Source organism: Lagopus leucura, unplaced genomic scaffold (assembly GCF_019238085.1).
Source record: "Lagopus leucura isolate 7727_CA_CO unplaced genomic scaffold, USGS_WTPT01 Super-Scaffold_100008, whole genome shotgun sequence".
In the NCBI taxonomy this organism is placed as follows: Eukaryota; Metazoa; Chordata; class Aves; order Galliformes; family Phasianidae; genus Lagopus; species Lagopus leucura.
In genome coordinates this window covers 36,199,733-36,211,372 of record NW_024962265.1, presented here as the reverse complement: position 1 = coordinate 36,211,372, position 11,640 = coordinate 36,199,733, and the positions used below count along the sequence as shown (strand labels likewise).

Genomic DNA, 11,640 nt, shown 5'->3' with positions numbered 1-11,640 from the left:
ACTCAATGTCTGACATAATTTCATCCTTCATTGAGAAATGTGCCGCATGCTGGAAACACAGGGAAGAGTGACACAGAGAAATGAAAAGCATTATATTTAGAAACAGAGATTGTAGGATACAGATGCTTTGACTTGACTGATGGAATGTTACGCTAGAGAAGAGACCATTCTTGTCTTACCAGTTAGAAAAATTATTTCTGTGGCTTATTCTTTCCCACAAGTAAACCCCCCCCCCCCCGTTCTATCTTAAGGAAGTCTGAAGCATAAGCTAATTTCTCGTAACACGGGCCTTCCTCATGGTATCTGCGTTATGGGGTACAACAGTAAAACTCTGCTTGTGAGATGCCATCCCTGTTAGTCCCTGTAGTGGTGGCTGGTCCTTGTGAAGGAGACCTTAGGCCGGATCCCGACATGGACATGGGCTCTGGGTGGCAGTGGCAGCCAAGGGGCCATCCCAGCACTTGCACTGATACAGCCTGCCTAGTGCTCTGGCAGCTGCTGCCACCCCATGGCTTTCCATGAGGGATGAATGCTGCAGTGCTCCAATGTGTTGCATTTCTCCAGAAACCTCTCTTAGGTCAGAGGGAAGATGATGAATATTCATTTTGCTCTGCCCTCCCCTGTGTCCCCTTTCTCACAAATCCCCTCTGCAAAGAGAAGCAAGCACTGCTCTGGTTTAAGATGGGTGAGTGCTTTCCACTGGATTTCCAACTCTATAACTGAATATTAATTTTGGCTCTCAGGAGTTTTCATTGACTGACTTTATCTACCTTGGCAGGAAATATTCCAGGTTTTTTTTTTTTTTTTTTTTTAAGAACTTCAAAACCTACATCAGCAACATGCTTTTGAAACTCATTTCTGAAAGTTGCTGCTGCTCTGGGTGGCTGTATTTACATCACGGATGCCCCACAGAGACAGATCTGGGTTAGGGCAATGTGGTCAAAGCACGGTGTCCTCCGAGCAACGCGGCCAGCAGAGCTCTGCCCCCCTAAGTCAGCAGCGTCCAGCCAGAGTCTCTGACATGGAGGGGGACACTTCAGACAGCCTCATCCCGTTTGTTACCCCGCCTTGTGCCAGCAGTGCCCTGTGTGAGGAGGAAGAACTTTTTCCCGAGGAAGCACTATGAGGAATCGCCTCTCGCTTTGCCTGGCAGGCAGAGCCTCTAGGGCTGAAAGCCTCTCTTTTCAGCCTGAGTCTGAATGCCTACTTCCCTTTGACTAACTTCAGTAGAGAGCAAAAAGGAATATAAAAAGGAATGCTGTATGAAACAGTTCAGCCTCCTTGGAGGCAGCGAGCTTGGCACAGGCACGGACAGGGTCCAACTCGCTCCCCTGGTACATTACAGGAGCTCTCACCTTCGGTCTGTCCCCCTTCCCCCCTCCCTCAGCACACGGAGGACGGGGTGTACCGATGCGTACACCCGCAGCCACCCGCCCATCCCTCCGCGCTGCTTTCCCGAAGCAGACCCGCACACGGCGGCGGGGCCGAAGGCTGTGGGGGGCGGCGCTGCCCCCGCCGCGGGAGGAGCTTCGGCCCCGGCCGCGATTTGGCTCTCGTTCGGCTCCCCGCGCACGGTGCCGGAGCGGCGCGGCCTCAGGTGTCCGCCCGCGGTGCGCCATGGCCGCGGGGTTCCCACGAGGGCGGCCGGAGCCGCCTCTCCGTCCGCCGGAGTTGAGCGCGGGGGGAGGCGGCGCGGCCACCTGAACGCGGAGCAATACAACAAGTAGCTCTCGCTCAGCCGCCGACGCCCGAGACGAGGAGCCGCCGCCGGGCCGCCGGTCCAGGTACTGAGGGGCGGGGGCCGGGAGCAGCCCTTCCCCGACTCTCCCCACCGCGGGCGCGTCTGCGAGGCAGCGACCTCCGCCCTGCCTGCTGCTGCCGGGGCTCGCGTCCCCTCGCACGCGGCTATTCCCCTCTCAGGGTTCGAGGCGGGGGGAAGAGACGCGGATCTCCCACGTCTCTTTGTGTGCTTAGTCTATAGGCGCCGTTCGGTACGGGCTGCCCGAGCTCCGTGCCATCGGCTCGAGGAGGAGCGGAGCCGTTGGGGGCGGCGGGAGGCAGAGCTCGGCGCGGGGACATCGCGCCGGGAAACGGGGTGGGACGGAGGCGGCCGGGATAGGCGGGGAATGGCGCGAGGATGCCGGGGGGGCTTCTCCTTCATTCCTTCTCTCTGTCCGCGCTGAAGGCAGAAGCTCGTCCCGCTCCTCCGCCCCGCGCCGCCCCAGTCATGTCCCACCCGGAGCGATGGGGAAGCTCGAGGACAACGAGAGGGTGATCCTCAACGTGGGGGGCACGCGGCACGAGACCTACCGCAGCACCCTGAAGACCCTGCCGGGCACCCGCCTGGCCCTGCTCGCCGCCGAGTCGCAGGGCGAGTCTCCGGGCGCCGAGGAGCCGCCTCCGCCGCCCCCCAACGCGGCCCCGCCGGCGGGCGGCTGCCCCGAACCCGGCAGCGGCTGCAGCCCGCGGGGCGGCGGCGGGGCCAGCGAATTCTTTTTCGACCGCCACCCGGGGGTCTTCGCCTATGTGCTCAACTACTACCGCACCGGCAAGCTGCACTGCCCCGCCGACGTGTGCGGGCCGCTCTTCGAGGAGGAGCTGGCGTTCTGGGGCATCGACGAGACCGACGTGGAGCCCTGCTGCTGGATGACCTACCGGCAGCACCGCGACGCCGAGGAAGCGCTCGACATCTTCGAGGCGCCCGATCTGCTGACGGGCGAGCCGCCTCCCGACGGCGACGACGACGACATGGCGGCCAAGCGGCTGGGCATCGAGGACGTGGCGGCGGCCGCCGAGGGCAAGGGTGGGCGCTGGAGGCGGCTGCAGCCCCGCGTCTGGGCGCTCTTCGAGGACCCCTACTCCTCCCGGGCCGCCAGGGTAAGCGCCCACCGACGGCGCTCCCGGGAGATGCGTCGTCACGTCTGGGTGATGGCGGTGGTGGTGCCTCGGGAGCCTCGGGAGCCTCGGGGTGCTGGCAGCGTGGGGCGTCTTGGTGGAGGTCAGCCTCCACGGGGTGGGCTGTCGAGTGGTGCCGTGGTGGGATGCTGTGAGGTGTGACACCGGCCCCTCTGGGCTGAGCTGTGCCTGCTGTCCTGGTCTCAGTGGAGATGTGGGAGTGCTACTGACTGGAGGACCACGTTGTGTGCCAGTGGGCTCTAAGTGCCCGTTCTGGGGGCATGCAAGGCTGTGTAGGCACCATGTGCTCTGGCTTTCAGGGAAGTGTTGGGTTGTATGAGGTGGTGGCTGCCCACAGCCCTTCCAGGAGGGCTCTGCTGGCAGCTCCTGCTCGGTGCTCCTGTCCTGCTGAGCTTTGTGGGACCCAGTGACAGGGCATCCACCTGCCCTCTGCCTGTCAGGGTAGCCCTCATAGCTCTGCAGCTGAGGGCTGTGAGGGAACACTGGTCCTCAGCGAGTTCTTGACAGGTGGCATTTTAGATTTTGGCTCTTTCTTCTGTGCTGGAGCACGGTGCGAGTTTCAGCCCTGACTTGTAGTTACTGCTGTTGGTGGTGATGGGTTTTGCTTTCTAACCTGTGGAACAAGCAAATGGTTGTAACACCTCTGGGAGAAGTATGCAGTGATGCCTTGAACTCAGCTGTGGGAACAGCACCCAGCAGTGAGTCCTGCCTGCAGCACATGAGAAAGAGCTCGTGGTTGAAATGGGTTTGGATTTAAAGCTGCAGGAAGCATTTCACAGTGCTTTCACTGTGAAGAACCCAGACCTCATCCTGTGTCAGCGATCAGTACTGTCCCCAACAGTGCCACTGGAGTCACCACAGCCTGACAGAGAGTGGGGTGTCAGGGGGTGCTGAACTCCAGCTGGTACCCCAATTGTCTCTAGAGCAGGCTGTGTTCAGAATACACATTGGTAGTGTTTGTATTGTTGCTCACTAAGGACACACACGCAGCTCACATCTTGGCTGCCCGAACTCAGCAGAGTTCAGCTGTCGATACCTGACCTAACAGCAGTGCGGTGTTCCCCACCGCTCCTGGAGAAGCTGCTGACAGCAGCAGATCTGCAGCTTTTATGGCACGGAGCCTTTCACTGAACTTTGTGGAGTGCTGGCAATGATCATCTATTAGAGAAGATATTTAGCTTCGTAAAGTTAGAAGGGGGTTTAAAGTAATATGTTCTGATTTCAGCCACGGGCAGGCAGAGCGAGGCAATGCCAGAGCTGCAGCTCCAAGTTCTGGTTCTGTTCAGCGCTGCTGCTCTGTGCAGTCATTTCCCCTGCACCCCCCCCACTCAGGCAGGCTGCTTGGATTGCTGCTGGCAACTTGGAAGCATGGGGCACCTCTGTGCCTCGGGGCCAGCATACGCCTGCACCCACACCCCAATGTGTGGCAGTTTGGGTGGTGGTACACCCAGCTGGGAGCTGAACTGCTATTGTCAGTTCAGTATTTCCCCGCACCTGAGATAGACACTTTGTTTTCTGAGTATTCTGGCAAACGCAGCGTTGTTGTGTATCAGCTGAAATGATGACTAACTCTAAAAATATTTGGGTGAGATCCTTACTGAGCGCAAGAAAAGCTCCGTGAGCATCAATTGTGCCTCGCAGTGCGAGCTCCTGACTCATGCACTGCTGGGATGGTGGTGAGACAGCTTGCTGGTAAACTTTCTTAATGACGGTGGTGATCCGTAGCAGTGCTGCCTGATTGAACTTCCGCACTGTCTGTTCGGAGGAACGTGATGTTGAGAAAAACTGGATGTTGGTTATTAATGGGGTGGCAGTTAATATTTCTGTTTTTCTTTATCCTAAAATGTAGTCTCTAAAAATAGAAATTTATAGAAATTCAAATATAAGTTGCCATGGTAACCTATTGGGGGATAGTACACGCACAGATTATTCTAGCAAGACCATCCAGCGATGTTATATAAACAGTGGAACTCATCTGTTGACAAAAAGGTGTACTGCATTAAGGACTTGAAAAAATCAACTTTAATATATGCAGTTTGATAGTGACATCTGCTAGCCATACTTCTTGTAAATACAAAATGTAATGCGCATTGTATGCATGCGATTGCTTTGAAACCTGCAACACTTTCCTTTGTATCTCAAGTTCAGGAGTTGCGTCTGAATATCGTTTGTTTTCATTTCACCATTTTGGATTTCTCTGTCTGTGGATTGTAAGGAAGGGTGCAGTGGCACTGCTTTTGCTTTGAGCTCCCCGAAACTGCCTCTCACAGATTGCTCTCTGATGGAGCACTGCTGTCTGGACGGAGAGGTCCCAGTGTAAGAGATGCCCTAGCACGAGATGCATTGGGCAGCCAAATCCTCCTGTGTGATGCAGTTCTGTACCCAACTCTTATTGCACGGTGTGTTGTGTGTGTGACTGGTTAACAACGGTGGGGTATTTTGGAGTCTCTGATGGTCCTTGGCTCGTGAGCACAAGGGGCTCTTTATGCTTTAGTAATGTGCAGAGAGACGTCCAAATAGTTTGCAAGGAAGTACGAGAGATGTAATTAGCACTGAGTTTGACAGAGTGTCTGCAGATGCCCGGCGGGACCCGGAATGTCAGCGCCAATCTCAGATACCATATTTCAAATTAATTAAGCTTTTAAGGCCTTTTATTTTTGAATAATAGTTGAAATATGATGCTGTTTAAAGAAATAATTAGTTTCATCATTGATTTTTGTTAAGGATTGTGGATTATTCTTGCATTTAGCACAGGAACTAGAAGCTGCATGGGGACTTGCAGTGTTCATAGCTGTCTGTCTGTCCCCAGGAGCAGCCTGTCTGTCCATGCACAGAGCAGGGATGGGACAGGGATGCCAGGCTCTGTGCTGCTGGAAAAGAGAAGCTCCTGTGTGCGGCTGTACCTGCGATGATGCCTTTGGAGGCTGCTTGCAGTGACACTTCTGGCCTCCAGCACTCAGAGAGGTCAGCTGTGGGAAGGGTTGGCGAAGTGAGGGAGGCAAGCAAGGGAGAGAATGGGGTTAATGTGTCCCCTCAAGGCTTAGAGCCCCAGAAATCATACGGGAAAGCATTCTTAGTGAAGTTAACTTGCATCTTTCTTTGGTGGCTTGTGCACTGTTTTCCAGGTAGGTGGATACATGCTGGGTACCAGGGTGGTTTATGCAAACGGCTTTTATTTTTGGTGGAAGCAGCACTGCTGGGATAGTCTGACAGACACACCATGAATGGAGTGGGGAGGATACAGCCAGCTCAGAGTGTACATCAGTAGTGAAGTGCAGGGCTTACTTGCTTTGTTAAAAACAGAACTGGCATTTAATTTCTAAGTGCAAGTCTTACAAATTTGTGATTTACGAAGATTTTTCTCCTATCTGAAAATGGTTATAGGATTGTATAAAGAAGACGGTAGAGATTACAAAGAAACTAGAAGAGTAGGCTTTCCTCTTGCCATCTTGATAATCAGAGTGTAGTGTTTATTCTTAAGCGGGAAAAGAATCCGTTCATTTACATTGGTTGCTTTTAAAGCAACAGCACCTTTGTGCCTGGGGCAAACATTGTGACGCGTCACTGCTATGGGTATTCGCACGTTCCATGGCTTCATGGGTGCACAGGCTAACTCATAAGTACTTTTCATTAATTCATTTCTGGAATGCTGGCTGTTAAGAGTCTTAATTGCAAGTAGTTGCTTAAGAAGTTACCCGCTCAAGGTAAGCCACTCTGATCTGCATTAAATTTAGATGGTATCTGGTGGCACTGACATAGCGGTGAGGTAAAATCAGAAAGATTTCTGCCTCCCTAACTTCTGCCTTTTTCTCTACAGCTGTTCTGCCTGCTGCTGCTACTGTTTCCATGGAAACAAGCCAGCTCTTGGCTTCCTTTTTCCATTGGAAACAGCCTTCTCTCTGTCACTTATTAATCTCAGAAAAGCATTCTGTCATGGCTCTGACATGAGCGCCACAGAGCTGATCTGCCTGAGCATCTCAGGAATGGATGCAGGTCCGTATGCACCCATGCACGTAGACAGATTATCCTCTGACTTAAAATAATTCGGTTGATGGACTTGCTCTGAATTTGCTTTGGTGTAACTGGAAGTGGAAATTAGCTTATCACACACAGCCCAAGATAATAACAATATTGAGAATTATTCTTGGCTGAGAAATCTGGCAGACAGCGTCCCATTCCTGTGTGCAATTCAGACGTAATGCCCTGCTGCTCTCTGTCACGTTTTGTTTACAGCAGTGAAGTGCTGAAACGACATGCTTTGGGACTAGAATGTGTCTTCAAACCCATTCATAACCATTCATGTGGTGATGGAGGAGCAGCCCACAGCTCTGGGGAATGCTGTGTAGGTTTCAGTGTTTCCGTTTGGTCAGGAGTCAGGGTATCGTGCCATCAAGTGATGCTGTCAGGATAAGCAAGGACTGAATTTAAAAAAAATGGTATCTTCAAGGTTCTTCTTTCAAAAGGTGCCTGATACCTTCTGAAGACAACAACATTTTTGCTTGGCTTTTTTTGAACTCATTTTGAATTGTAATGAAAAAAAATCAAAACTCAATCTCACCCTTGGTTAGTGTCCCTCATTATCAGCATGTGAAGATTTTTAAAGGAACTTTGTCTAGAACTTACTTGGCCTTTCCTCCTTCAGCAATCATTGCTAGAAGGCGCCTGTTCTCTCCTCATGAAGTTATTACCTTTCAATCAGGGCAGAAGCATCAGAGGCGAGGCATCTCTGTATATTTTCTTAACATTTTGTATCATCTCTGGTGGAAGAGCTGCTTTGGTGCTGTTCATTTTTGCAGAGGCTGCTGATCTTCCTTTGCTTTGGACTTGGCTCATCGTGGGGAAGCACGTTTCCTTCAACCAGCACAGGAAAGAAAGGGTTTGTGCTCTCTGTATTTGGCACCTGATGGGGTGGGAAGTTCCCTTTTCATTCTTATTATGAAGTCTTCTTCAGACCTTTCTGCTGGCAGCTTATGACTTATATAAGCTTACTGATCCCATGTAGGAGCTTGTGGGGGTTTCTGCAGTGTACTTTTTACCATGAGTAAAGTAAGTAGGCCGGTAAAAATACAGAGAGGATAAAATATGGAATATCAAGCTGTCGCTTATAATTCTACAAAGGATATTTCTATAGCAATACATTTTTATGTCTACTGTTACTTCCTAAGAGCCCTTCTCCTGGTGCGAGGGCTGGAACAAGAGGATATTTCTTGCATCAAAACCAATTTGAACCAGTGAACTCAATATGCAACTGCAGAAATGTGTACAGACATACTGATGGAAAGTTAGCATTATCAATATGATAAAAGAGACCATAAGTTGGAGTGCTGGTCTGGTATATTCACTGCCCTATGGTGATATGCTCATGTACGTATTGCTGTAACTGAGTGATGAGCTTGTCAAAAAAAACACTTAGATGTAGAGTGGAAAAAAAAAAGTGATTTCACATTCTTTTTAGTCCTACAAATGTGTTTAATTAACATCATTGTTAGTACTTTATAATGACTACAGCATTTTTGAAGGAAAAACTCCCATCTGTTAATCAGAAGTGTTAAAAATAGAATGCCATCTAATCGTACAATTTCTTGTGATTTGCTTTACAGATTTTTTGACTGAAGTGGTGACATGAAAGTTAAAAACCAAGTTATCCAGTTACATGTTATAACTGTATTTTTTCCCTTGCCTTTAAGTTGTCTGAGAATTTTGAGATGCTGCTGTGTTTTTGATCTTTATACTAGTAGGTTAATTATTACAGGGGGGTAATAACTCAGTTCTTTCTTATTACAGACATGTGGATCCTTAGTATTTCTAGGTGAATCTGGGGAATCAGGTCTTTGATACGCTCCAGAAAAAAATGTTGTGAATAGAGAACAGTCTGTTATTTCGGTTCACAAGTAGTACTGGATATAAAAACAGTATCATTTATTTCTGAAATAAGTATAGTTTCTTAAATTTTTACATTGCAGCCGACAAACCTGTATTTTTAAGCATGCCTACTTTCTAAAGAAGGCAGAACATCTCTTGGAGCTTGTTGCTGGTTTTGATAATGGGTTGAGTACCAGCTGCATAGCAGTAATCTTCTTCTTAAATATTTAATCCTTTTCCTAAGAGAGAGAATTCTTGAGGAATGACTACCACCAGACTAAAATGCTTTGTTTGGTAAAAGCAGAGGGCGACTGTCATGATAGGGGAATTTAAAGCAACAGAAATCATACAGGGATGCAGTTTTAGTGGCTGAGAAAATTCTCAGTGAATCATTTTAGAGAACACAGAGTTTAGTATGATGACACAGAGGGCTACAGAACGGTGCTGTGCAATGCTGCATACGTGTGGTTGCAAAAATAAGGACTGTGAGCTGCAATCCTGATGATTTTGCCTGGGGGACACTGCTGGTGCCCATCCCTGTGCAGGACTGGAATGGGCAGCTGTCACAGCTGGCATCCTGCTGCTGGTGTTGCTCCTAAGTAGGAGCAAGGGTAATGTCTCCAGTTGTATTTTGGTTGGCTTGCTTAATTTCTCAGTGCATAAATGTTCATGAAAGACCTTTATACGCATTCTATTGTGAGATAAAGGGTAATCATGTCTGTTGGTATTTAACAGCCTGTGCAACCGCAGGTTATACTTCAAAGTAGTGGTAGAAATTCCTGTGGGATAAAATATATGCAAACACCTGGCTATAAAATTTCTTTATTTTTTAGACAGTACCACAGAAGACATCCTTGTCTGTCCTTATTGGTAAACAGGCATTCAAAAATTCAGTCATTTTCAAGTGAGCGGTGTGTTTTATCTTGGTCATTGGCACCTAGTAATCCTATGCTCGTATGAATCATAATTATCATAATTGGTTTCAGAATTATTTTCATTTGTACAGAATTATGATGGTTAAGAGGATAAAATGTTAGTTTGGTTTAGTTGGTTAATTTTTAATATCTGCTTTTTTTTTTTTTTTTTTTTTTTTTCCTTCTTTCTGACCAGACCTTTGCAGTATTCTAAACTTAATCCAGTTATGGTTTGGAAAAGATCTTCATTTCTTTTCAATTTTAAATTCTAGGTCTAGTATCTGCCTTCAATTTTTCATTTGAATTTTAGGACATAATTGATCTTCAAGCTGTCATGGTGGATTTCATCTTGAACATTCTTGCATTGGCCTGGGAAATTACTTAAATAAATTAGGTGCATATTTGATTTCTTGTGTGCTTAAACTTATGCTTGTGCTGAAATGTTTTGTTGGAGTAGGAGCTGAGTTTGGACCACGTACAGAGTTAAGTACCCATATTTCAAACTTCCCTTACAGTAGAAAATGAAATCCTCATACTACCAATATTTCTGAGTTTCATGTTTTCATAGTTTAAGTAAAGTGTATAAAGTAAATGACATCAGAAGCTTTTCACTGGGTAGAATTCAAGCAGAACTTCAGTTCAGCCCAAGTACGGAACATCTGCACTGCTATGTAACTCATTACCTGTACATTATCTCTTAATAATTGATGTTAAACAGATTTATTTAAAAATGTTGGATATCTCCATCCCCTGGCCAGTAAGTGTCATTACTGACTATTCTAGGCTAGGTTGAAACTCCTGACAGCTGGCAGAAGTTACCTTCCTGCTCACCTATGTGCACCTGTAAGGTTGAAGAAATAAATGGTAATGCTTGTCATTTGTTGCCAAGAAAAAAAAAAAAGGCACATGAAGCTGATGTTTCACTGACCCATGAATGGTCAACAACATTGGTTTGATGCATTGCAGCTATAGGGTCTCCTTGGTTAGTCATTGTGTGCTTTAAATTGATGCCTCGGTAGCAGGACAAACAAACTGGGGAATTTAAAAAGCAGAGAATATTTGATATGAAGGAGAAATTACATCGTAGTGGAAAATGAATCATTACAGATTGAAACAAGGAATGTAATGTCATTATTTTAGTTTTTCACAATATAGTCTATGAGATCTAACATAAAATACCATCTTCTCCAGTTTTGTGTCTGTTTCTCTAATGAATGATTTTCATCGAGTTAAGGATGGAAGTTGTCAGATGTCTTTAAACTGCAGGTATATCTATCAGATTGATGCTTTTCATTGCAGTTGCCTCTTCCTTGAAGTGCAAAGGGAGCTTTCAGAATTACTGCTTTAATAACAGGGTTTATTCCATTTTGTAAAGGGCTATTGCAGCAATTACGGTCATGATGCAGGTTTTCACCTTAATCCAGCTTCTGAGAAAGGTACAGGTGTCTCCCGAGATGTCTTCAAAGGCACTCAGAGCTGATTTCTTAGTTATTCATGTCCTCTTTCTTTGTCCCCACCTCACTGCACTCAATCAACACCTTGCACTGCCACTGAGCCAGTAACTGACTGTTCTGACACTTTCCAAACAAGGGCTTTTCCAATGCATTTGTAATAAAATTAACCATTGTACTTCAGCTTGAAGTACAATGATAGTTATACATGCCTCTCTACTTTCATTGCTACCTTCAGTAATATCCATGCTAGCAGCTTTTCTTTGAAAGATTGATGGCATGCATCACGTACTGAAATTTTGCTGGCTTTTCATTTCAATGATTTTGAATTCTCAAGAATTCAAAGTATTCAGTGGTAGAAATGCACCCATTAGTCTTTAAAGAAGTGCAGATTGAGTTCAAATTGGGTTTGTATTTCATCAGAGAAACCTGTCTTGTTCTTGAGTTCTGACAGATTCACGAGATGGAGGCAGTTTTCTTTGGAAAAATGTCTGCTT

General features: G+C 47.5%; 1 protein-coding gene across 1 annotated transcript in view; it reads left to right on the top strand.

The window, feature by feature from the left end:
• Window positions 1-1,773: 1,773 nt before the first annotated feature.
• The window catches only part of KCNC2 (potassium voltage-gated channel subfamily C member 2), a 93,091-nt gene continuing 83,224 nt past the window's right edge, over window positions 1,774-11,640 (top strand). The window contains exons 1-2 of the mRNA XM_042872546.1: window positions 1,774-1,784; window positions 2,186-2,877. Coding sequence (XP_042728480.1) covers window positions 2,245-2,877 — 633 coding nt within the window. The 5' untranslated portion in view covers window positions 1,774-1,784; window positions 2,186-2,244. The remainder of the gene's footprint in view (window positions 1,785-2,185; window positions 2,878-11,640) is intronic.